The following is a 25809-nucleotide window of genomic DNA, read 5'->3' as shown; positions in this document are numbered from 1 at the left end:
CCTTACCAGGTGTTGACACATGTGCATTTTGCAGGAGTTGCTGCAACTTAGTTTGCAGCAAATCCTTTCCCTTTAGGAAAAATGGGTAGAAAATGTTTTTAAAGGGGAGGGGTGAACAATGTATAAGGAATTAAGGATGAACAAATAAATAAATGCAAGAAGTAAATAAACAAGTAGATGTAAACAATGTAAATGGAAAAAAAAAAAAAAAAAAAATTTGTTCCTAGATGCCTAGAAAAGATGAGTTCTTCCCCCTAGGGTACTTCTCACACAGTGTTTAGGAAGAGGTTTAAAACCCATCTAGGAAACCCACAAGCATTCAACAATATAACATTATATACACATAGATATGAACATCAAGATAAATAAAGGAACAAAAAAACAACAAGTAATATATACAATTAAAGCAATATATAAAAGGCAAGCAATATAAAGATAGAGTAAGGAATTTAAAAGCAAGAATATAAAGAGACAATGAATAAAAGAAGCATTTTTATATATACAATGTTATGATGTTACAAGGAAAAGAGAAAAGGGGAATGGGTATAGCAATAAAGAAGCTAACCCATTCCTTTACAACTTACCCACTTACCCAAAAAAAGGTTTTTTTTTTTTTTTCTTATGAAGGAAAAGAGGGACTAGATATTTTGAGAGGGGTTTCCTAGGGAGAATCTAGAGAGAGAGAGAGAGAGAGAGAATTCTAGCCTAGAGAATTTTGTAGGATTTTTTGTGTCTCCTAGTGTCCTTTTCCAAGAGTGGGGGCCTCTAGAAGCTTCTCCATTCTTCTTTTCCAATTTTCTGATTTGTCCTCTTTTCTGACTCTATATGTGGTGGTGTTCTGGAAACACCACTATATTGTTCCCTACTTAGTCCTTAAGTTTTCCTATTTCGTATTTTTCTTGGTTTTGGTCTGAATTCCATGTTGCAGTTTGGAGGCATTTCTGAGCTCCGATTTCTTCAAATTTGATATGCCTAGAAAGCTCTAGATGTCTAGTTTCCATAGACTCCGGCCTTGTTCGATTTGGAATTATGGTCGCAAAGATATCGCATCTAGAAGAGAGATGACGCAGTGTAGGAAATTCTGCAACACTTTTCTTGAAAAAAATTCATTTCTCTCAATCCGTGGCAGTTATCGTTGAGCCCTTTTTCTGAGAGGTAGTCGGGACGTCATACTTCAATCTTGTTCAGATGGATTGCTCCAATTGTTGCTCAGTTGGTATAGGTTTTTGTGTAAAAACGGCCCACAAAACAACTCTTTTTTACCTGAAAATAGTGAAACATTTAATCAGGGTTTCGGAATTTTATTGATATCTCATCCGTTTTAATTTCGTTTTTGGCTCATGAATTGTCATTTCGAAGGGAAAAATATGACCTATAAGATGGTCTAAAATTTAATCTGATCGAACAATCAAATCAAAAAGTCAATTTTTTTACCATCCCTAATTAGGGTTTTTGGTCTTAATTCTTGTCAAAAGTGACTAAATTGGTCGTAACTTTTGGTCTGCCATCCAATTAGGGTAAATTGAATTGGTAACTTTTGGTCTATTGTAATTTATTCCCAACTTTTTGGCTTTAAAACTTTCAACAGTTTGAGTTTTAAAACATTATTTTGATGCGTTAATCGGGACCAAACAAATTACAGTATCAACAATCAGCATAGAGACTCTGATATGGTAAACAGATCAGGAAGGGCATATCTTCCAATTTCATCAAGCTAGTATTTCATTCAGATAAAAATCCTAATGAATCTTCGTAACTACAAAGTGAGAACTGGCCTATAGTTTTCTTTGAGATTGCTAATATGCTCTGGTATCACAGCAGATTATGTAAGAAAAATAACATATATAAGAGAACTTCATGACATCATATGTAAATATTGTCACTTACAATGAATGAACACTCGGAATCGCCCCATGTTCTTCTTGGGGAAAAAAAATGTGCAATTTCAGATAATTCTACAAAACTACTAAAAAAAAATAATTCTACAAAACAAAAAGGCACAATTAAGTGCTAAGAGAAGTCAGTCCTCAATGATAAATGCTCCATCTAAATTAATTAATTAATTGAGTCAGTTATATCAAACAAACTTTCAAATCTGAGCAGCATCCTCTTTCTTCTCCTTGAGAATTTAAGATACTTACATTGACCTTCAATAAACTGCAACCTCAGTGGAGTTGAATCCTGACATGAGGAAATTCCTTCTTTTTAACAGTTTTTTGTGCCTTCAACAAACAGAAGATTTGGATGAAATGCTGGCTGGATCACAAAAATCGCGAGAAAGCATAAAAAATATCCGAAGACTGCTGGTCCCATCATCTTCTACTGCAAGACAATTCAAGTGGAAGGCTTGTAACATACTTTTACAACCCTTAACCAGAGAAATTTCTTCTCATAAACTAATACCACCTGTCACAATGCAGTCAGACTTTGGCTTGCACATGTGCCAAATTTCCTCATAAGCTCTACACTCTCTGCAATAGTAGACCCCGCAGTCCCAACAAAACCAAGTGAAGCACAGCTGCAAACAGCTTCCTCTATGAATAGAAGTACATCAGGTAATCTCTCAGAAGGGCAATGTTTTTTTAGACCACCCATTCTCTCTGGAACAAATGCAGACCTCAGGCTATGCTTAGCAGCCACAACCTTTTTGGCTGTTTTTATCACTAACTCATCTTCTTCTCTCAGAAAATGCAGCTTAAAATGATGTGAATCTCTAGCCAAATCCCCCAAATAACTTCCAGTCCAATTACCCTCGGGAAGATCAGTCATCACAAAAATATGAATAGGGAGTGGACTCTGTCCCAAAGATTCTACTTTCTGTTTTAAACTCAGAAAAGTAGCTTTCCAATGATTCTTGAACTGCCCATCTAACAATCTGAGCTGTGCACAAAGAAAATGGGCATTTATGTTCTTATCAGCGAACTCCTTTCCTGCACTCAAAATTTCAGGAACAAAAGGAAGAAATTCAATCTTTTTAATCAAAGACTGTATCCGTTGATCTCTTGGAGCTTCATGAATATCGATGTACAGCTCTGAACCTCTATATGGAGAGGTGAAAAGACTTCCAAATGCCAGCAGAGTGGCTGATTCAGCTGCAGAACTGGGTCCAAGAGTCTGATATATGTCTCTTCGTCTCCTAACATATGAAATTTTCTTCTTCCTCTTAAGCTGTTCATCAGGTTGGAATGAATCTAATACCCCATCCTTTTCACCATTTTGGTAAGTCCAAACTGTAGTCCTACAATCTTCACCTACTGCATGTACACATTTATCAACATTACCATTTAGCCCAGATAGTAGAGATCCACATTGCTTAAGGCTATCAAACAAAAACAACTGCTCATTTGATTCAATGAAACAATCGAAATCTTTCACCCCACACCATAGGGATGCAAAAACCCTGAAATCTATCGTTTGAATAACAGATGAAGACACTAACGACGAAATATCAACAATGTCAGCCATCGAGACATACCTGCAACAAGAGGTTCATATAAAGCTATAATTTACAAAAAGATAATAAAAATAGGAAGCTATCCAATAATAGATACCAAACATAAAATCTGATAGCAAAAGGGAATGCCAAATAGACCCAAATTCTAGTTTTTCAAAATACACAGTTAAAACCAAGTTTAGACTCAAGTTGGTAACTTTTACTTAGATTTTAGAGAACAAAAACCTCTATTCCACTAAGCCTAATAAGACCATTGTCCCTAGTAATGGAGACAGTTTCAACTTTCATTCTCTCACCAACCAAAAAAAAAAAGTTGAACAGAAACAACAATTTTTATTAATGCCACAAACATGAAAATTAAAATAAACCCAATAGAACCCACATTCTAATCTGATCAAATTCACACACACACACACACAGCGAGTGACCAAACTGACTAACCTGCCAATCCTGAGGAGCTCAACCACATGGTTCCAAACGTCAACCCGAATTTTATTCGGATCGGAAACCCGGAACTTGGGGCAGCTTCCGAGAGCAACAGCGTGGTGATCGAGAACCGGAGGAACAATCAAGGTCCGGTTGAGAATGGCGGCCATTAAGATAGCATTCTTGAACTCGGAAACCTGGTTGCTGAACCCACTGTGGGGAGCGTACCAGAGGAATTTTTGGGGTAATTGGGAAATGGGGCATTGGGGGAATTGGGAATTTAGGGTTTTTGTAGGGGGTGAGATGTGGGAATTGGGGGTGAGGGAATAGTAGGAGAGAAAGAAGAGGAGAGAGAAGAGAAGAGTGAGGAGAGATAGAGAGAGGAGAGGGGATCTGTAAGAGGGTTTCTTATGGGGCCATGGTTTAGGGGTGGGTCTGTTGGAGTTGAGGAGGTGGTTCATGGCTCAGGTGGTGGCGGCAAGCGGAGAGAAGGTGGCAAGCGGCAAATTAAGGTGGTGGATTTTGATATCGTTAGGATCGTATAGGAATACAAGCGAGCCTATTTTTACAAAACGCACGTGTCAGTTAGTCTATTCTACATATTTATTCAATAAAACATTCATTTTTTTACAATTTTTTATTATATCCTACACCTTTCACACTTTTCCCTTCTCTGAAAATCCTCTCACACACAACCCAAGCCACCGTCAACGATCAATCCACCATCATCAAGCACAGCCACTGCAGACCGTGCACCATCATCAGCCACTAATCAAGACCCAGATCATCAAGCTCTCCCTTCACCCACTGATCAAACAAAGAATCAAAACCTCAAAAATCATCAAAAAATTAAGACCCCACGTACTCATGAGGGGGGTACATTTTTTGAAGAATATGTGCTAATTGTACTTTTTTCCATAAGGATTTTACTTTGCAAAGTTTTAATTAAGCAATCCGGTTTTAATGAGGCATATTCTTAGTGAGTGGTCATTTAAGAAGGAGAAGTATTATGAATATAAACAGATGATACTTTTTAACATGTAGTACTGCTTTTTTATACCAATCAAGATTGCCACCCCTCTTGCCAATCAAATTTGCCACCCTCTCTTACCAATCAAATAGCCAGGCTTCACTATCAAAAACTAGTCAAATCTCCATAAATATATGAGTTATATTGTAATACATAGATATAGTGATATCTAAGAATCTATAGTTTAGAATAGATGACCACTTGAATAAAGGAATTCTATCTATATTATCTTTATGTATAGATTTTTTATCTTATCTATTTCTTTTACTTTACTACATGCTAGTATGCTACTTATCCTCACAGCATTATGATCCAAACTATCCAATGGGCTTTATATTGTACTCCACCATTCATTTGGCGGCTCTGTACAACTAGTGCCACTGAATTCCTTCTCCCTCACGGAATTGGGGGTTAGGGAGAACCTCTAGGAACTCCGTAAAAAACGTTCAAACTTCAAATTACATGAATGCCTTTAAAATGTGCACATCGAATACTCTAGAATTTCAGTATTTCACGTCTTCACCTTTAAAAGCAAACGAAATATATTTGGAACCATATATTTGATGCGTAAACTTCGAATTATACCTTTTATCCCAATGGCTCAGGCAGCGGAATCCAATTTCCAAACGCTAGAATTGTTTTGGCAGTTTCCAAATAAAATACATTACCGGCCACAAGGCAAAACTCTCCAATGGTTTCAGTAAGGAAATAACAACTGAAGTGCCATAAAAAATACCGCATCTGATCCTACTAGGTGCAGAAGTCTCGGCTGGGAATTCAGCCAGGGAACAACTTCAGAACCATTTCCCCCAAGTCCCAGTATACAACGGGCAAATCCTTTTCTAAACTTTGCAAATGCCTCACTTACACTTGACTCCCTAGTCCAAGAACTCTTTTTATATTTGTGTTACTAGCTAATTGAATTAGTCACAGCGAGATGGATTAAATATATTTTCTATGAATTACACATAAAATTAGCCACAACATCTATATGTTCGGATGTTTAGTAGCAGTACCATGCACCTAACTCAAATGGTTGAATAATGTAGAATGTCACACATGATCAATATCGAAGTACTGAGGAGAAAAACAGATAATATAAGACACAAAATTCAAGGACTCGAACAATGTCTCTAATGGTGCATACACTAAGATGCTGTCACCTACAAGCTAAGAACTGAATTTAGTTAATTAATTTAATTAAAAACAACCTTATTAGTCCAAAACTAAACCAAACCAAACTGCACATTATCAGTCCTGTATTAACAGTAAACTGTAAAGCTCATCCATCATCGAGCTAACCTATGATCTTGAGCTCAGAAAAGCTGTCCATCAAACTGCATGAATTGGGCTGCTACTTGAATTGATGTTTGAACTTCCAGAGGCTGGATTTGCATGAAAGGCAGACTGCCTAGAAGATCCTTCAAGCAGCTTTAGTGAAAGAGAGGATGGACCAGCATGACCAATAGATTCTCCTAAGCTCAGTTTTGACATGCCAACCAGCTCATCAACATTGATCGGGCTCTTCGAATGTACTGCAGTTGGCTTGAGAACCTCATGTGTCTCCTCCTTCTTAGTTGCCTCTGGAGTGTTGTATCCTGACCAATATGGCAGAGGAAAGGGGAAGTATGGAGCGACATAAGCAGGATATACCACTGGGTAGCAAGGTTGTGAGCTCTCTGTCTTCGGAGGAATAGGATCTCCATCACTGGAGTTGATAGACTCCATCGATTCACATTCTTCGTCCAGGGCAGGAGGAGCAGGCAATGGAGGATTGCTCTGTGTTTCAGCCTGTGACTCGTTGACAGATAAGAAGTCATGAGGTACCATCGGAGTGTCGGCTGACTGCAGACATATTAATAGCAATTATATCAGATACCTAGAAGGGAGTTTATAAAGATATATTTTTTAAAATAAAAATAAAAAATTAAAAAAAAAAAAAAAAAAAAAAAAAAAAAAAAAAAAAAAAAAGAAGAAGAAGAAGAAGAAAGGAACTTCAACTTATAAAGATTTTGTTCAAGTGTGCATCATAAGGAAAAGGCAATAGTTGTCTCTAAAGACAGTCAAATAGCAAAATCACACAAAGAATGGAGTTAAATTTGGACCCCTGAGAATCGGAAGAGTTTGACAGGCTTTAACAACTAAATAATCCTATAACAAAATAACGGTAAAACATATTGTTTGCACAAAGCCAGTAAAAGATCATTTTAATAACCAGGGGAAAAGGGTATATCCTCACTTCCAGGACAAAAACCATTTAAAAACTGGCCCATCCATATAATATGCCTTGCTGTGCCGTTTTAGTTCTCAGTTTCTGGTGCATGGAGGTTCGAAAAACCAACCAAAACTTATATGCCAGTAACAAATGACAGTGAGTGCATACCAGACAATGTTATCTACAGGCCTATAGAAGCTTCATGCAGCTTTTTTGTCTCCCCTTTCATGTTTAGTGTGTCAATGTATGCATGTGGATACAGCATATTAGTTTATAACATCAGATGGAAAGAAAGGAACTAACTTCATCTGCTATAATATCAAACAGGCTGGAACGTCTCTTTCTCCGAGATACATTGGTTTGCCTGATGAAATATTTTTGAGCATGGCTGGCCACTTGAGTAGGTGTCCTTGATATAACATAATTGCGAGCTATTCCACGCCAATCGCCTTTGCCAAGCTTCTGTAGTCCAAGTAAAAACATCCTATGTTCTTCTTCAGTCCATGGAACACCTGCAGAACCAATAACTAGTCATTTTATAGACAAATGGGGCAAGTACAGTACAACCAACACACAGAGATAAGATTAAAAGCATCTCAAGAGGTCATAGCCTAAGAACCACATATATGGACATGAATAAGAACACAACACTATGACAACACGGCAATTACTATATATATATTGAATTTTTATTCTTCTTTTTTTTTTAATAATTCAATAGTTACAACAATGGGGGATGAGAGATTTGAACCTTGGATATCTCTGTTATAAACACTGAGAGGTGCTAGGGAATTAGAGAGTGAAACCGAAAGGAAATAAAAAGAATTTGGAGTGATGTGAGATCAAGACGACAATAAACACCTATAAGAGCTTGCATCATTTATAGCCACAACTGCTCAAAATGAGTGGTAAAGTAATTGATAAACAGTAAGACAACGATTAACGCCGATTGCTGTACCAGGCCAAGAGAGAGAGAGGTTGATCTAAAGGTCAACCCATTGAGTAAGAATTTGGAAGAAGCAACGGATCGCATCCTTTCCCATGCTTTAATCGAGTAGACAGCCATGTACTGGAAGAGGAAAAAAGAGATCAACAATGAACTTCAATCGGAACTGATCTAACTGTTCTGAGTGGACGGAGATCAAATGGGAGAGAGCAGATCACAAGCGAAGATCTGAGGAATTGATCTCTTTCTCAATTTTTTAACAGTCATGTCATGACCATGTCTCCACAGTAACTTGACTGTATCGGAATTTGAAAAAAAAAAATTAATATATATACACACACAGACACACCACAAACACACATGCAACCGTGCCCCCAACATGTCCATGTCAAACATGGACACGTGAGGCATTTTGCCATGTTTGAGCTTCTTAGGTCATTGTTCTATAACATCTAAGCTTCATCTGCACTGTTGACTTACAGACATCATACATACTATAATATAGTTACTGACTCACCAACTTAAAAGAATTTCTCCTTCCTTACAAACACAACACACACACAAAACAACTTGATTTATTGTTTCTGCTCTTCACCCTAAAGTAAAACTCTAGACGCATTAATTGCTCTAACCAAGGAATCATTATCACAACACCTTAAAATTTTCCTTAACTCCTTAGCATTTATTGTTAAGAGTGCATCTTCACAAAAAAGTAGAAGTTTTTCTCAAGAGACAGACATGTTACCAGCACCCAGATTAGTAGCTACAATTCACCAAACCATATGATTCAAATAATTCCTGTACAGTACAGCTAAATTTTGACAGATCTGTAGTACCTTTTTAAAGGAGACATCATTGTGGAAAGTTATCAGGCGCCGAAACCAAAACATTTTTTTAACTTTCAAAAACGTCAACACACAGACAGTAAATTCACTTATATCGAATGATCAAAAGGGAGGGACCCTTATCCTGCACATCCCACATTTTAGGAGTGACCTAAAAGGACATTACTTTTTTAATCTTTCTTTAACAGTCTGCATATGGATACCCAATTTCACAACATGCTTGGGTGTCAACATGTGATTGGATTACAATACTTTACACATGGGAGCACCATGGATCCTTGGTAAAAAAAAAAAAAAAATGGATTTGGTGTACCAAGCACAAGTTGACACAAGCTTGTTGTGAATTTGGGTGTCACTACAGTCTTCCCTTGCTTTAAACAAATTATCTCTTCATAATTCTTATAGTTAATGCTATGTTTATTGCCAGAAAAAGCTTTAGATAAAAAATGGACTAAATTAAAAGGCTTACATCTTCGCTATTTTGAACAGAGCATCCAAACACACAAAGCACACACACACACAAGCTCGCAGTGCATTTTGCTAGACAGCTAAATGTAAAAATGATTTAATTCTTGAAAAACATGTCGCGTTTTATTATCTCTTTTGCATAAATTAAACTCAAACACTTGCACTCCAAAATGTCTTTTAATTCAAAGACCATTAAATCTTCCAAAAATCATTTGCATATTTAAGCGTTCGAATAATTTTGTTCACATCCTTATCAGACACATACAGTTTTCCTTGACAACCAAGACACAAACCAAATATAAAATACCTCACAAAACCTCACCCCCCACCCTTATTCACACTTCAGCCACACCTAAAATGCTTCCCCAAATTCCAATAATTGAATTCATCCATCCCCATAACTTGTATTTTTGTAAATATCAGCTCAGATCATTTGTTTCCTTAATACTTTTTAATGCTTTCTTAATCCAACATTCCAAAAAACCCAACTTGATAAATTTTGCATTTAACTACTTTTTCGAAATGAAATTCACTCTTGTTCTAGTTTATGGATCATTGGCCTTAAAATTCAATTCAAAATTTAGAATTCCAAAACTGGAGCATAACGAATTGCCTATTCTATTTAAGATGAACAAAATAAAAATCAATTAATCAATTATAAAAATCAATCATAAAACTACCACAAAAAGAAGAAGCAAAATCCAAAAATAAATATGAAAAAAAAAAAAAATCAATCTAGAATCTTCATCTTTATTTTCTTCACATTCATTTTTTATTCAAATTCCTCCCAAACAATAAACATAACCATGCAAAAAGAAAAAGGAAAAGGAAACCATAACTTCCTTTGCGATTTGAGAGAAAATTAAATTTTAAAAACCTTTCTTTCTTTCACGGCAGCTAGAGGAGGAGCCAGGCACGAAGTCCTCAGAGGCGTAACCGTCAGCAGCGGCACCGTGCTCCGGTGTCTCGCCGGGTGATCCGGGAGTAGTCGACCCGTTCTGGTTCAGACCCGAACCCGACCCAGCGTAGTGGCTGAGATTGCCCATACTGGCGCTCTTCCGGATCCCGTCGGTCAACCTGACCCCAAAAAGCTTGACCCCGCGGTTCGGGCAGGTCCGAGAGTTATGCCCATTGTGGCTGCAATGCGAGCACCTCCGAGTCATCGCTACCTCGAATCAAAATCAGATTCGAATTCAAGAAATGATATGTTAGATAGGATAGGATAGGATAGAAAAAGATAGTTAGGTTTGGTTTTGGATCCGATTAAGGATCCGACTGATAAGATCCGATAGATAGAGGCCTTTGTGGGTTTTTGAGTTTTTATGACCCAAGAAAGGCTTATATTGATGAGAGTTGTGTTTTTCTTCTCTCCCTTCAGCTTTCGCAGATGGGAGAGAGAGAAAGAGAAAGAGAGAGCGAGAGAGCGAGAGAAACACTATCCATATACTATCTGGTCCTAGATTAAAGGATAATGATTCCGTGCTTCGCGGACATTTCCAATTTTGATGTCTTTTTATGCTAGCCGTCCACTTGGTCAAACAGATGTTTTGTGATCATTTGTGTGTGCGAAGTGTGCACTTTGAATTACGAGGAAAAAACTGAGAAAGCTGAAAAGCCCTTCTTTTTTTTTTTCTTATCCTCTTGTTGTACTGTTCTATTCTATCCGGTAGTTTCGTGCTTCTTGTCTTGTAAGTAAGGTTGAGACTTTAAAATGTATTTTATAAGTCAACTTGGTTTTTCCTTTTTATTTTTTTACAATTTATTTAGATAATCCATTGTGTGATTAGTTTAATATCATTATCTAATTTCTCTTTGACACAAATTTTTCACATAGTTATTAACTTATTATCAAAATATATATTTTTTTTATAGACTTTGTGTTAATATTTTTTTTTTACCTCCCTCAGATAATCATGTATAGTATAGCTGAGAAGGATAATAGATAAGAATGCAAGGTCGGGGATAGCTTTAATGCTTATCAAAAATAAAGGTTGGCGATAACTTAAAGTTTTCATTTGTCTTTACCCAAAAAAAAAAAAAAAAAAAAAAAAGGAAAAAGGACAACACTTACAATGTCGACGTGACACTATTATAGTACCAATTGGAATTCAGTAGTTCTAAAGTAAATTCTAATGGTCTGCAAGAAAATTATAAAATAAAATAAAATAGTGTTAATTAGATTATAATAACTATCTAAAGGTTAATTTTTTTTAATGAAAATTCTGATACTTTCATTCATATTTCAAAAAGAGTTCTACATAAACAAATAAATCAGAACAAATAAAAGACGGAATTTTAGATAGCTTTAGCATATTGACCCCCTTAACCTGAGAAATCTCAAAACTACAAATAGTTCAGTGGTAGTGGCTTTTTTTAAGAATCATAATGACATTTTTTATAGTGTTATATATCTGTGATTCGAATTTCCCTTTCTCTATCTCACTATTATGCATAAATATCATTTTCTTGTTATAAAAGCTAGATACAAGAAAAAAACTTCACATACATATACACTTAGATTAGACTAGAGTATATTTCTTTAAAAAAAAAATATTAGACTAGAATATAAATTCTATTTTGTATTAAAAAAAAGTTTATAAAAGATCAATTTGAAATTAAATATAGACGTAGAGTTGCTATTTGTCAAAGACGAGACGAAACAAGACAAATGACATCATCAACTTGTGTGTGTTTTGTTTCAATTATTCGGATTAACTTAATATAAAAACTTATTTCAATTAGAACTATCGAAAATCAACTAGGGATAAAAAATGATTGGACATTAGATCAAAAAAAATAAAATAAATGATTGGACTCCTAATAGCCAAAATCTAGTAGCCGCCCATCCAACTCCAAGATTTTAGCTGCAATTGCTTTGCAGTTTACACCTTCACAAGAAATAGTGACACACGCCAAAAGTTTTACAAATTCTAAAAATATCTCAGTGGTTTTTTAGATAGTGTTGGTGAGATCTTGATAAGATTCTTATCAAGATTGTCATTCAGTACTTTATGTGGTAACCAATATCATCATAAATTTTATTAACTTTATATTTCTAATATATTTCTTGGGATTTTGATGATAAAACCAAGATTTTGGTCAATATATACATTATTTTTTTCCAAATATGACATTCATGACGTTTTTAATATTTTGGACAAAATTATAATTTAGATCATGTACTTTAGGGATATTTTTCAAATATTATCATATAGTTTCAAAAGCTTTAAATCAAACTTTATAATTTTAAAAGTTTCAAATTAATTCCTAAAGCTTAATGTAAGGGCAAATTTTGGATGCAAAGCCCAACAACAAAAAAGACTAAGGCCTAAAGAGCCCAAAACAATGAATTTGTAAAGACTGGATTAGAAACTGAACTCGAGTGAGCTGGACAATAATCACAGTAGGTTAAATGATACTTAACAGTATGAATAAACGGTTTTGTGCAAGGAAAACCCTCCTCAGCGAAGTCCGAGAAAGGTAGTTTTTATATATTTCTCTTGGGCTTATACACAATTACAGTTCTTAAGTATACAGTGATTTTCCTACTACCTCTCCCTCCCACCATTGTAATGGGATTTTTCTTCTTTTATATCCCCCTTCTTCATTCCATCTCAGCCCTCCATATGTAGATCAAGTTGCTGGTTTTGACACTTGTCTTATCAGCACCTTCGTGAAGTTTTTGTGGGTAGCTGTAAGGCTGAATGTTGCTGTTTAGGTATCACCTCAACATTAACCAGACTTCTTCCTCGAACTACTAGCTTGTATGCTCCATCTGCCCTCGGACGATTTAATGTCCTCAGACTCGGCCCACGGCCCAATATCCATTTCTAAGCCCTTTATCCCTACACTTAAGATGGTAACAAACTAGACTATATATTTCATTAGTTTCAAATCCACAAGTTACTCCATATTATGGATTTTTTCTAATAAATGTAATGAAATAGATAGATTTGTGAAAAAAAAAATGGAAGGAAAAGAAATATACTTTATTATACTATTATAAGTTTCACTATTTATTTATTTATCTCAAAATATAGATAAAAATCAATATTTTACCTCTATTCTATTAAAGAAATTAATGGTTTTTTTTTGTAATAACAACAACAAAAAGAATAACAAAATCCTAGTTCCAAATTTTTTGAGTCGGCTATGAATCCTTAACAAGATTAATTAAGATTGACTACATTTTTTTTTCTTCCATTATATTTTATTTGAAGTTTGGGTTAAAACCAAACTACATTATGGTAAATTATATGTACAAGAGAGCGTACGGATGGTCAATGTCAATGACATAATAGAATAAGTGCGACTTTTATATTATTAACAATTTCTAATAGTACGCGATATTAGACACAATCATTGGGGTAATTTTTGTATTTTACCCAAAAGATAGACAGAAATTATAAGAAAAAAGATTGAACATTCTCCTTCATCCATCCTTATTAAACTCTTGATTGTTTTTTAAAAAAAATCTACTTTAATCCATTTCATTTCACTCACTCATTTTCCACTGAAATCAAAAGGGTTCCACTAGAGGAAATAAATTAGTAGTTTGGGTAGAAAACTTAGTACCATAATTCTTTTTTTGTCACAACTTTAATGTATTTGTGGGTGGTGAGAAAAAAACAATGGATCTATGTGAAAATAATAAATAACTACTCAAGGTATCTCATGTTAGGGTTGTGATAAAAAAAATTGTAGTTTTAGAATTACTCTTGTTTCTGATGTTGTGAAGGGTGAAAGAAAAAACCAAAGATTATTCTAGAATCACAACATTTATCTCAATATTTTTTATTATTCTACGTAGTTATCTGTCACTTTCATACGAACCTAATTCATTTCTTCTCCTGTGTAAAAAAAATATGGTGACGAAGACTGAGGGAAATGGTGTCGGCCTAGAAAACAAAAGAGTAAAAGAGTGAGAAAGGAGACGTGGACGGTGAGGTATTGGTCTTAGAAGCAAAGGCAGCGCATCAAAGAATCTTGGTCTAATGAAATGAATGATAAGCAGAGGTCGGTAAGTAAAGAATTTTGTAGAGATAGTCCACGTGGTGCGAGTGCGCTCTATTAAACTTTAAAAGGCCGAGGACCGTTATCGCATATTCTAGAGTATAAAGAGTCGCCTCCCTATTGAATATCTTTTCTCTACAACCAATATTATTTTTATAAGTTATCCACCTTATCCAAACCCACAAACCATTTTATTTTCTGGACCCCACTAAAAGTTGATAGAGGAATATGATCCATCATTTGTTTTGTGGCCCCATACTTGATTGACGGCTCACATTTATCCAATCTTTTTTTTTTTGATGACGCACATTTATCTTATCTGTATATTTGTATATATTAAGAAGATTCAGAAAGTTAATTATTGTTTTTTTTCTTGTAAAAAATACCCTTAAATTAATTAACCAACAACTTAAAAATGAGGTTTAAATAGTAAATTGAAAAAAGAAAGTTAGTTATTACTTTTTTTACTGACAAAAATATCCCTACCTAAAACTTAAAAATGGGGTTAAAATAGTAAATTGACAAAAATAATAAATTTCTACTTCTACGTTGAAATGCTTTCCTACATATAAAAACTCCTACTTTTACGTTGATTTAAATTCCTACTTCTACTCACTAACTTCCCACAAAATATGATTACTCTTTTGTTAGTTTTAAAACTTCTCCAATTTACAAAACTCACCCCACGTATTCTTTTTTTTTTTTTTTTTTTACTTCATCACGATGTATTTGTTTCTTTACGCACGTGCTCAGAGGCTAGTCTGTATATATTAAGAGGATTCAGAAAGTTAGTTATTATTTTTTTTCCTGTCAAAAATATCCCTAAATTAATTAACCAACAACTTAAAAATGGGGTTAAAATAGTAAATTGAAAAAAGAAAGTTAGTTATTGCTTTTTTTACTGACAAAAATATCCCTACCTAAAACTTAAAAATGAGGTTAAAATAGTAAATTGACAAAAATAATAAATTTCTACTTCTACATTGAAATGCTTTCCTACATATAAAAACTCCTACTTTTACGTTGATTTAAATTCCTACTTCTACTCACTAACTTCCCACAAAATATGATTACTCTTTTGTTAGTTTTAAAACTTCTCCAATCTACAAAACTCACCCCATGTATTCTTTTTTTTTTTTTTTTTTTTTTATATACTTTTACGTTGATTTAAATTTCTACTTCTACTCACTAACTTCCCACAAAATATGATTACTCTTTTATTAGTTTTAAACTTCTCCAATCTACAAAACTCACCCCATGTATTCTTTTTTTTTTTTTTTTTACTTCATCACGATGTATTTGTTTCTTTACCCAAAAAATGAAAATTATTAATAAATGTAAATTATTAATCTTTACTCAAAAAATAGAGGAGCCTCTGAGCACGCGCGTGAGCGTGTGCTTAGAGGCTAGTCTGTATATATTAAGAGAATTCAGAAAGTTAGTTATTGTTTTTTTTCCTGTCAAAAATATCCCTAAATTAATTAACCAACAACTTAAAAATGGGGTTAAAATAGTAAATTAGAAAAAGAAAGTTAGTTATTACTTTTTTTACTGTAAAAAATACCCCTATCTAAAACTTAAAAATGGGGCTAAAATAGTAAATTGACAAAAATTATAAATTCCTACTTCTACGTTGAAATGTCTTCCTACTTCTAATAAACTCCTACTTTTATGTTGATTTAAATTCTTAGTTCTACTCACTAACTCCCTCCAAAATAGGATTACTCTTTTGTTAGTTTTAAAAATCTTCTAATCTACAAAACTTACCACACGTTTTTTTTTTTTTTTTTTTTTTTTGGTGATTGAAAAAAGTAGAAATCTCAAATTATAATAAATACTGTGGGGACCGTTCGATCAATAGGCTCATAAAGTTCAGGATTGATTCAGGAATGTTGGGCCCGTGGCCCATCTGAGGAGGCATATCTGTCCGAGGAGGCCAAGTCAGGTCATAAGGTAGTTACTGAAGGGGATGGTAGTCAACATCACAAGGGTAGGGTTCTGTATCCGTCCGAGGACACCATACTCCTCGGCAGTATGCGTCTGAGAACGATCAGGACGTGGTCTTATTACAACCAGATCTCAAAATTAGGTCACCGTAAAAGATAGAATAACCGACCAAGGAAGAAAGAGATAAGACAAACAAATATCTATAACTACAGCTGTCTCTGCATTAATGACCTCTCAACCAACTCTCTGACCGCATTAATGTGGAGGTGATACCTGAACAGTAAGGAAGCAGCCTTACAGCTGCCCATAGGAAGTTCCAGGAGGTACTAGATGGGACAGAAAGAAACCCTCCGGACCCAACCTACACGTGTGCGGTGAGGATGGAACACAAAGGGGGTATATAAACTAAAAGAAGAGCATGAAGAAGAAGATCGGAACAGAAAAAGAAAGGAGAGAAAAACACAGACAAAAAGGAAGAGAGAAAAAGTAGAGAAAAAGAATTGTATTGATCACTGAAGAAAACGATCGTTGTACCAACTTTTGACCTTCAATATACGTGAGACTGAGTCTTTTTAAGATACCACAGTTAACCTAGTTCTTTACACCTACACTCTACAAATCATATTGTCTGGGCCTATTTACGTACGAACCCAACACTATTAAGGTTCGTTGCAAATCGTGTCCTTACAAATACAAATTATTAATTTTTACTTAAAAAATAAAAGAGCCTCTTAGCACTCATGTGAGCGTGTGCTAGTCTGTTATAAAAGTATGATTAAATTCAAATATCCAAAACCAAAAATTAGCACATATGTAACGAGAATTGATTGAGTAATGAGATTCTAGGTTTAAATTGGTATAATTTATTCTCAAAAAAAATGGTATAATTTAAAAGATCTAATTCAGTACATGCGTAAAACTATGGCTTTGAGCGAGTTGGGGGGAGGGGGGGGGGGATTTAAAAAAAAAAAAAAAAAAACCGAAACCATAACTCTCTAAAAAAATTCTCAAAGGCTAAAAAAAATTATTGCATCCCTTTAATTTTCCCAAAAAAAAGGAGGGAGGGGGGGAATTTAAAATAAAAAAAATAAAAAATAAAAATAAAAAAACCAAAACCATAACTCTCTAGAAAAATTCTCAAAGGTTAGAAAAAAAATATATTGCATCCCTTTAATTTTCCAAAAAAAAAAAAAAGGAGGGTTTCTATAAAGTCCTTAGTATTATCAAATAGGCGATTCCTATATAATACATCTAGATGTGGACCACATGGTATCTATTATCTATTATCTATTAAAATTTGAATTGTTTATAGCTTAGCCTTTTATTTATATTTATAAAAGGAACGGTGTAAATTAAAACACCTAAAAATACATGATTATGATTCTATTTTTTGTGGATTGGATTTGGAATGTATAAAGTATGTTTTGTATAGATGTGTACTAAATCACACATCAATATAAACTATTTAAACGATTTTAAGGAACATTAAATATTTTTATGATTAACACCAATAGACATTTATTTAAAAATAAAATAAATGGAGATGGGAAGATTCAAACACGAGTTTTCCCTGTAGAAAAAATTGGAGAAAACCATAAAACTAATCATCATATTCTGAATTTGAGTTATAAGTCACAATTACCAACAGTATACAGGGATAAGTTCACAACTAAAACTAAAAACCTTTGTAACTGTTACATCACTATTCAGGCTATTTATAAATGTGGGTTAGCATTAGTCATTTTTGCCTTTTGCAATTTGTAGTTTAAGCGGAAAAGAGTCATAGTCGAGTAGTTTAGTGGTTTTAGTAACCTCAGTGTTGGTACTGATTAGGAAGGTTCAGCTATCAATTGATTAGAAATTCCAACTGTGGAATTTGAATGGTAATAAGCGTAAAGTTGAACAGTCGTCTTCAACCAGACCTTAAAGTCATTCAAGAAAAACGCGGTGCATGTCGCTTTGTGCCACATTCAAAGTCGTCTGCAATCTGTATACTCCTTCTATCACATGCCTGTTTCTATATGCTAAATAATTTTAAAACCGCCATGTGATCCTCAGTCATTGCTAGAGAAAGAAAGTAAATGCACCCATCAACTTCATGAATTGCCAACTTGCAAACTTAGCTTCCGAATCAAAATTGGTGCATGCATTTCCTAAGCCTCCATGAATTGCAAGCAACAATAACTACATTACATTTGAAGATCTCATAACTTTAATAGTTATTTATTTATTTATTATTATTATTATTATTTTACAAGATAGAAAATATACTTTACCCTAATCTAAGTGTATATGTGTATAAAATTCCCTCCTGAAGACTTGAATTCCAACCCTTACCTCCCAAAACTCACAAGCACTTAATACTCGTAGAGTAACCATCGTGTCAAAGGTGCGCGGTGGTCATAACTTTAATAGTTAAAACTACTATAAATTTATTAAATTTTATTTATAGCCAACCCTAACTAATTTGATGAGGATTCATAGTAACTCAAAAATCAGCATCTAAATGCAAATCTCTTTTTTCATAAAACATGAAAGTAGCAATTTTTTCCAGTGCTAGTAACTCTTAAAAGGGAAAGAGAATACATAATTCCATGCCACAACTGCAATTTAAACCTGCAAATATCTATAATTATAGATAGTAAAACAAGAAGACCAAAAAAAAAAGAGACGTGGGGGGTGTTAAATTGCAAAAGCAAAGATTGTATGCCAATTCTTGTCTCCAAAGGCTAGAGCAAATTCCCGAAGAAGATTTTGACAATATACAAGGTCTCATCCAATATACAAGTTCTCTTAGATGAGACTGTGCATTTGGAATCCAAATCTTTTATCTCACTTTTTCTGTCTCATTCTATGCTCCACAAATCAATTTATGCCACTTGTCCTCTGATTCCTAATTTTATGCTATTATTTGACTTACTTAAAATAATTTTTTTAATAAAAAATAAACCAACACAACATCACTGCTGACTTTTCATTATTCCTAGACCAAAGCCACCGCCTCTATCTACTCCATGTTTTCTTGCTATTAACGTCCCTGAGGAACACAACCTGAACACTACTTTAAAAAGGTTTTGATTCGTTAAATAGAACATGGTCATGGTAGTCCTAGAATAGTTGAAATTTACAACTATATTTTAATCTTTCTTAAGAAATATATTATCTAGAAACCTTTTTAATTTTGGAGGAGTTGAGTAGCGGGAGAGCAGAATAAGAAACCATGGTGGTGGTTCCTTGCTAGTGGTGTCACCGTATGACGATGGTTGTCATGGGTGTTCAAATCAACTTCAGATCTACCTCAAATTGGTGGTTGTGACTGGAGTTGATGATGCCGACGAACTCATGTCAGTGGCATTGGGCTGAGATTGGTGGTTAGGGGTGGGGTTGCAAATGCGTTGGATTTTTTTTTTTTCTTTTTAAAATTTATTTTAGGTAAGTCAAATAAAATAACAAAAAAAATAGGAATTAGTGGACAAGTGGCATATTTTGATTTGTGGAGCATGGAATGGGATAGGGAGAATGGGATAGACGATTTTGATTCGTGCATTTGAAGTCATGAATCATTATTAATTAAGGAAAAAGTTAATGGATGCCCTAAAGACATTAGTTTAAGAAGTATTTTTAGAAACTTTTTATTGGAAAAGAAAAATGTAATTGAATTTTTAACTACTTTTTATATTTTCCATAAAAATGATATTTAAACTTTCCTAAAATAGTCCATTAACAAATGTCCTAATAGCACCCGTTAACCAGACCCATTAATTAATATCAAATTCTTGCACAACAATGAAATCGGCAGTGTACACTAACATTATTTTCAATTTTAGGTCTTCAAACATCTATCCTATGAGGCATATGTAAGCCTGAGCCTCTCTTGCAGGTAGTCCCCGCCGCGAATTGGGGGAAACCTGCATACACAATCAATAAACACCATCTTTGATCATTGATTAGAAATGCATACTGAAAAATATACATTAATTAGAAGTAATAAAACCTAAAAAAACCCATAAGCACTGAGCAAGACTTAAGAATATTTGTGATGCCCCATAAAAACAAACTGAACATGTGTAAGTCAACAAGCGCACACACACAATAGTCCAGAGTTAACCAGCCTAATTAGTATAGTCTCAAATAAGACTTCTATTGGAGATTACAAATTAAATTATAAATGTCTAAAGATACCTTTACACCAGAATGTTTGACATCCTCGATGACTAATATGTCAGAAGACATGAATTTGGAGACATCAAAAGCATGATTTCCCTTTGTAGGCTCTAATGATGTATACTGCTAAATGAATTCTCAAAACAAAAATGTTTACTGCTAAGTGAACTCTCAAAAAATAAATATGTATGCTTCGAAGTGAACTCCCAAACACTAGGGGGGGGGGGGGGGGGGGGGGGGGGTGAGGGAGAAAATGAAAAAGAGGCAAATAGTCTTTTTCACACCTTGGGGGAGATGACTCGCTGCAACAACTTTCCAGGCATTCCACCATGCAGTCTGGGTTGGGATCCAAGAAGAAAGCTGCCTGAAATATTGACATTTTCAATTTAAAAATTCTCAAAAGTAACAAGGAACTCCCTTGAAGAAAGAGGGCTAACATCAGAAACTATAGCAAGTTTGAATGTTTCATGACACCATCAAACTCCCAAGTGTTTGTAAATCGTAGACAGTACCTGGCATAAGAAAAAACTCTCTTGTAGTATTTGAACAAGAAAAGTTTTTTGCAGGTCAACATTGTTCATTATCACTTGCAAGAATGGACCCACTTATAATAATAGCCCCATTTTACAGGATGGTTTATGGTCTTGAGACCTTATGAAAAGATGCCATATATATATGGCATCTTTTCATATGTATGTATGTATGTATAAACAAAGATATCTGACGCAAATTATATCTATAATTCTCCTATCCCACAATATGTAAATTCAAATTCCAAGCTTTTTAGGTTCATTATGGACTCGCGCCTTTTTAAGATAATGGGTTTTATATCAAAAAGTAACCCATTACACATCCTGATAAAAGTTCAGCTGAATTAGATCATCCAACAAAAACAAATTTTCCCTGTCATGATCTGTCTATACAATAAATCACCTGGGGGGTTTTGTTTCCTTTAATAGATTATTTGTTAGGATGATATACTCATCAGAAACATCCCATTAGGACATACAAATAAGTTTTTTTCAATATATATATTAATCAATTATCCATTCCCATCTGTTCAATCTCCTAGGTTCTGAAGCATAACATCTTTTCAGCATTAATTATACCCTAAACAGTGGATAACTCAAGGACAAAATTATGAAAACCTTTAACATATCTCTATGTGTGTCGAATTCACTAAATTCTTATACAATTCATGAATGATTACAGAATATGACAAAAAAGATGTTAAGAAGGAAGTAGTTAAATGATTACAGAATAGCGCTCTTTTCCAGACAGCATCACTCTGTGCATCGTTGACCTACAAATAAGTGACAAATTAGAGAGAGGTGAGAAGGGGAGGGGAAGGTGAGAGAAGAAAAGCCTCCAGAAAGAAAACCAGTTCACTATCTTTGTTAGATTTATGAAAAGAAACAAAATTTCATTTTAAAAACATTATAGGTTCTCTAAGAAGTGTTAATAGCAAGTTAAAGAATAATAAATTACCGGAACAAACAATTAGTCCACCTCTCCATTATATCCCCAATGTTTACAATCAAGGCCCTGCAAATTTAATAAACAAAATCTTAATGCTGACAAAGAAATATAACAACCACGTTAGTTTTTATCGTCAGATGGCATTCTCCATATTCTGTTTTTTGACCAACAAATGTAACTGTCTACTTTACAAGGCTACTTTTTACCTGAAGATTTCAAAGTGACTCAACATTCATTACACCAGAAATGCTTCCATTTACATAAAAAATTGCACTTGTGGACTCACCCATCTACATGAAGCACATCCTCCCATACCCGTGGTTGCTTGAATTTTTCTCGGCAGACCTGTCAACATGAAAAACCCAGATAATTGACAGCTGTGAGGCTGAATAGGAAATACAGGTGGACACTACAGATGATCAACAACAAACATGCCTGAAGTCCTTGAACACCATCGGTTGCTAGGAGAGTGACCATTCCATAATCTGAGTGAGCAGAGGAACCGTATATTTCATCATCAGAAGACCCCAATTCACCTGAAATTAAATTACAGAACATATTGTTATGACATATAAAGGTCAGGTTGGATGACTGGTTTAAACCTTTGCCTGAAAGTGCTCTACAGTCTACTCAATCTACTTGAGTAAAGTTTAGATTGTAACCTAATACAGAGATCTAATAAATGGACATAGTTCAGTTGAGTTAGTTGCTACTTGCTTGGTATACTCGCCTCCATGTTGAAGGCCATGCAAATCTAAAGTGAGTAAGGTATGTTTCTGTCCACACTGTTTAGAATTTGCTGATGCTTTAATATGGTCAATCAGGATACTTGACCATGTATTAGTCCAACATTCAATAGGAACCACAGCTTAAAATTGATCTTTAGATGAAAGCATCTATTTGGTTTGACAACTTGATTTCAAAAATCAATGCTCCATTCTAAAAAAGAAGCATTAGCATATGAAAATTGTAGACCATAAGGGTTCGCTCTTTTAAGTCTATGACTTCAAGTTTGCACCTAGACTACATCCTAGTTTAGCAAAATCAGACTAGGCAAAAAATGTTAAATTTTTACAAAAAGTTCACCATACAGATTGTCTATATATTTGCAAACCCCCCCCCCCCCCTCTCTCCTCCTTTTTCTCCAACAAATAAAAAGAAAGAAAGAAGGAAGAAGATCAAGGGGGAAAAATTGCAGTAATTAAGCTGACATAAAAGAACGCAAATCATGCTACTCAACCTGGATAATGCAAAAGGCGAAGAAACGCATTTGGTTTATCCAAGGCCCCCACTTTTTCAAAAAAGTCCTCTTCTACATTCAAAGCCAGAGCAATCAGAGAAAGTAATCTTTTTCCAGCAGACCTGAGGCAGCAAATCCAATGCCTTATAAAGTTGTACTTGTTCTCTAAAATCTAAATATTGTCAAACAACAATACTATTAACTCACAGAATCACTGGTTAATTTCTAGTCTTTTTCATTATACACAAAACAGCAGCACAACTATCAACATAAGGGAAACAATATAAACTTACAGGAGTTTTCTGTAGAAGCTTTCCATCATATGTCTCCAAGAAGGTAAAATTTCTGGAATTTCCTTGCAAAATAATATGCCAAGTAATACTCTACCAATACCCAAGATACCTAACATCTTGAAGTGAACAACAATAATCTTTGGAAGCACTCCAGAAAGATTAATGATGACATACCTTCTGAAGGCCATTGATTCAAATTAACTGGAGTTGTAATATCTTCTAAAGGGCCAATATAAAAACTTTCTTTTGAGTCACCTGCTTGGAAATCATTTGAGGCATATAAGTTTTAACTTCCTTTCTTCTGTTCCATTAAGCACAATTAAAAATGCAGCTATGAAACAGATAGCAAAGGAGCTTCTTGTACATAAGAAGCTTTTAGGCTACAATCTCACAAATCTCAATGTCAAGGAAGAGTTAAGGTTAAAACACTCAATGGGTTGCAGATGAGGGTCCAAACAAAAGCTAAGAGAAAAAATAGCACACGTATTACTGGCATAAAATCTACAATTGGATTCAAAAAAATGTAAGCCTCGGGCAATTTGGCGAAAAACAAACTTAACATTAGTCATTCTCCTTAAATCCATCATCCATCCAATCAACAGGTCATAAGACTCACAACCAATAATTTAGAATAAACAAAATAGATAAAAGAAAATAACAAAAAGCACATATAAGCAGCTTAGCTAAAAAAAGTTATAATTTTCCTCATTAAACCAGTAAATTATCGCAACAATCCTAACCATGCTCTACACACAATCGCCATGTTAATCGCATAGGCACCCAAAAGAGAATATTAAGTTTAAATGATAGAATCTCTCAACCTTTGGAGCTTGAAGTGGGATCAAGGTTTTCAGCATACAGCGGTGTGTAACCTCTATGTTCCTTGCGAGGCATTTTCATCTTTTCCTCCAAAGGAAGCAAGAAAAACTTCTTGCTCTCCTCAAATACTTTCCCAAGCAACTCCTCCTCCATTCCATGATTCACAAGATAGAAGAAACCATAGTCTATGCACGCCTATGATACACATTCCACATTTCCACTTTAGAGAACTTAAAAAGAAGCTATGTTATACATACAAACAAATCTTCACAGACTATTTCTACAAACTAATTTGTGACAACATGAAGCTGTTTTGCATATATATATATAAGTCCGTTTTGTACATTAAAAAGATGAGCACATAGCTGAAATCACGTTTTGACACGATTTCAGTTATAATTGTGAAATCATTTTTTAAAAATATGATTTCAGCTGGAGTATGTACAGTAGTGTATAACTCAGCGTGTGCAATAATAATTAGCCTAAAAAGATACTAGTGACAATATTTAGAACAGACAACCAATACGCTATTAATAAATGGTATCAAAGCCAACCTAGTAATGCAATGTGGCTCGATAGTCGAGACTCATAATGTTCACGTTGTATGACTTAGTTTCAATTGCAAATTTGAAACTCACAAGGGGTGAGCTCGTGTGATACGTTGGAATGACAACTCAATTAAGTTGTAATAACAAACTAATAATAAAACTTAAATTATCTTCAGCAAATTTCACGTAAAAAAAAAAAGGCCTCACGACAAGTTTAAAAAGCACAACCTGTTCTAAATGGTATATTATATCCAATTATTCATTTCGGTGTGCAAAAAGAAAATAAAAATGGAAGAAGAGAAATTGTTAATGCAATTGACAATTAAAGAGGCATAGTTTTGCTTTGAGTACTTCCCCAGAAAGTGTTTTTGATTTCAAAAATACTAGCAAACACTGTCTGAGTAAAATTAAACGATATCATTGTAAAATAACGGGGAATTTTTAGGATGGGCTATTTTGTTATTATTGTTATAGAAAAAGTGAGTAAGAGTAGGACCTGACGGATTGAATTGGCGGTAGAGATGCGATCCGGTGAGATCAGGTCTATTATAGGGAGTTTGAGAGCCTCCGTCATCTCCTTCCACTTCTTGCAAGAAATCAGTTTCCTTTTAGTCTTCGGGCGAAAGTGTGTCAATAAAAATTCGTCTCTGTTTTTTTTTTTTTTTTGATAGGAGTCTGTGTAAAGTTATTTTATTATTTTTAAGATGTGTACGCAATTTAGGCCGTTAATTTTTATTTTTTTTATTTTTTAATTATTGGTAAATTGCAAGCCCCCAATTATTTCACCCTACATTTCATTTACTTTGAAAAAAAAACCCTTAGTTTTTAAGAAATTATAAATTTGCATATTAAAAAACCATGCATGTTACAAAGTATCCAATAAATTGATTCCCTTAGAACATTTGTTAATAAATTATTTTTA

General features: G+C 34.3%; 3 protein-coding genes across 7 annotated transcripts; all 3 read right to left on the bottom strand.

Annotated features, from left to right (window-relative positions):
• Positions 1 to 1161: 1161 nt before the first annotated feature.
• On the bottom strand, positions 1162 to 4955 carry LOC115972317 (O-fucosyltransferase 30-like). Of its 4 annotated transcripts, none has more exons than XR_004087462.1 (3): positions 3896 to 4954; positions 1888 to 3475; positions 1162 to 1263 (listed from the first exon to the last, which is right to left on the bottom strand). XR_004087462.1 is itself a non-coding variant. In XM_031092565.1 (3 exons), the coding sequence occupies exons 1-2, from the start codon at positions 4339 to 4341 to the stop codon at positions 2410 to 2412; spliced, it is 1512 nt and encodes a 503-aa protein (XP_030948425.1). In that variant the 5' UTR covers positions 4342 to 4955; the 3' UTR covers positions 1842 to 2322; positions 2407 to 2409. The 4 variants fall into 4 exon arrangements, 2 of the variants coding, with proteins under 2 accessions (XP_030948425.1, XP_030948423.1); XR_004087463.1 differs by having other exon boundaries at positions 2142 to 3475; XM_031092565.1 differs by lacking the exon at positions 1162 to 1263 and having other exon boundaries at positions 1842 to 2322; positions 2407 to 3475; positions 3896 to 4955.
• A 988-nt stretch (positions 4956 to 5943) lies between these two features.
• On the bottom strand, positions 5944 to 10812 carry LOC115971345 (transcription factor KUA1). Its single transcript, XM_031091210.1, has 3 exons — positions 10262 to 10812; positions 7429 to 7637; positions 5944 to 6755 (listed from the first exon to the last, which is right to left on the bottom strand). Exons 1-3 carry the CDS (start codon positions 10545 to 10547, stop codon positions 6243 to 6245), a joined length of 1008 nt encoding a protein of 335 aa, XP_030947070.1. The 5' UTR covers positions 10548 to 10812; the 3' UTR covers positions 5944 to 6242.
• A 9181-nt stretch (positions 10813 to 19993) lies between these two features.
• Positions 19994 to 25587, bottom strand: LOC115969995 (2-oxoglutarate-Fe(II) type oxidoreductase hxnY). Of its 2 annotated transcripts, XM_031089642.1 has the most exons (11): positions 25384 to 25587; positions 24342 to 24534; positions 23695 to 23775; positions 23521 to 23572; positions 23228 to 23349; positions 22423 to 22523; positions 22274 to 22332; positions 21997 to 22053; positions 21766 to 21811; positions 20793 to 20872; positions 19994 to 20252 (listed from the first exon to the last, which is right to left on the bottom strand). In XM_031089642.1, exons 1-11 carry the CDS (start codon positions 25459 to 25461, stop codon positions 20189 to 20191), a joined length of 933 nt encoding a protein of 310 aa, XP_030945502.1. In that variant the 5' UTR covers positions 25462 to 25587; the 3' UTR covers positions 19994 to 20188. The 2 variants fall into 2 exon arrangements, with proteins under 2 accessions (XP_030945502.1, XP_030945503.1); XM_031089643.1 differs by lacking the exons at positions 19994 to 20252; positions 20793 to 20872 and adding an exon at positions 20901 to 21020 and having other exon boundaries at positions 25384 to 25550.
• Between the last annotated feature and the right edge of the window lie 222 nt (positions 25588 to 25809).

The sequence above is a fragment of the Quercus lobata genome, chromosome 12 (assembly GCF_001633185.2).
Source record: "Quercus lobata isolate SW786 chromosome 12, ValleyOak3.0 Primary Assembly, whole genome shotgun sequence".
NCBI classification, from domain to species: Eukaryota; Viridiplantae; Streptophyta; class Magnoliopsida; order Fagales; family Fagaceae; genus Quercus; species Quercus lobata.
The sequence above is the reverse complement of the archived record's forward strand: the minus strand, read 5'-3'. Positions and strand labels throughout refer to the sequence as shown.

Excerpts from the sequence above, each read along its gene's own strand:
- LOC115971345 (XM_031091210.1), bottom strand. The coding sequence starts at position 10,547 with ATGACTCGGAGGTGCTCGCATTGCAGCCACAATGGGCATAACTCTCGG. Across the intron at positions 7,638-10,261 it reads CTGCCGTGAAAGAAAGAAAG|GTGTTCCATGGACTGAAGAA; the intron begins GTTTTTAAAATT and ends TTGGTTCTGCAG. Across the intron at positions 6,756-7,428 it reads TTGATATTATAGCAGATGAA|TCAGCCGACACTCCGATGGT; the intron begins GTTAGTTCCTTT and ends ATATGTCTGCAG.
- LOC115972317 (XM_031092565.1), bottom strand. The coding sequence starts at position 4,341 with ATGAACCACCTCCTCAACTCCAACAGACCCACCCCTAAACCATGGCCC. Across the intron at positions 3,476-3,895 it reads GAGCTCCTCAGGATTGGCAG|GTATGTCTCGATGGCTGACA; the intron begins GTTAGTCAGTTT and ends CTCTTGTTGCAG.
- LOC115969995 (XM_031089642.1), bottom strand. The coding sequence starts at position 25,461 with ATGACGGAGGCTCTCAAACTCCCTATAATAGACCTGATCTCACCGGAT. Across the intron at positions 23,573-23,694 it reads GAATCAATGGCCTTCAGAAG|AAATTTTACCTTCTTGGAGA; the intron begins GTATGTCATCAT and ends AGGAAATTCCAG. Across the intron at positions 20,253-20,792 it reads AGCGAGTCATCTCCCCCAAG|GTTTCCCCCAATTCGCGGCG; the intron begins GTGTGAAAAAGA and ends TTGTGTATGCAG.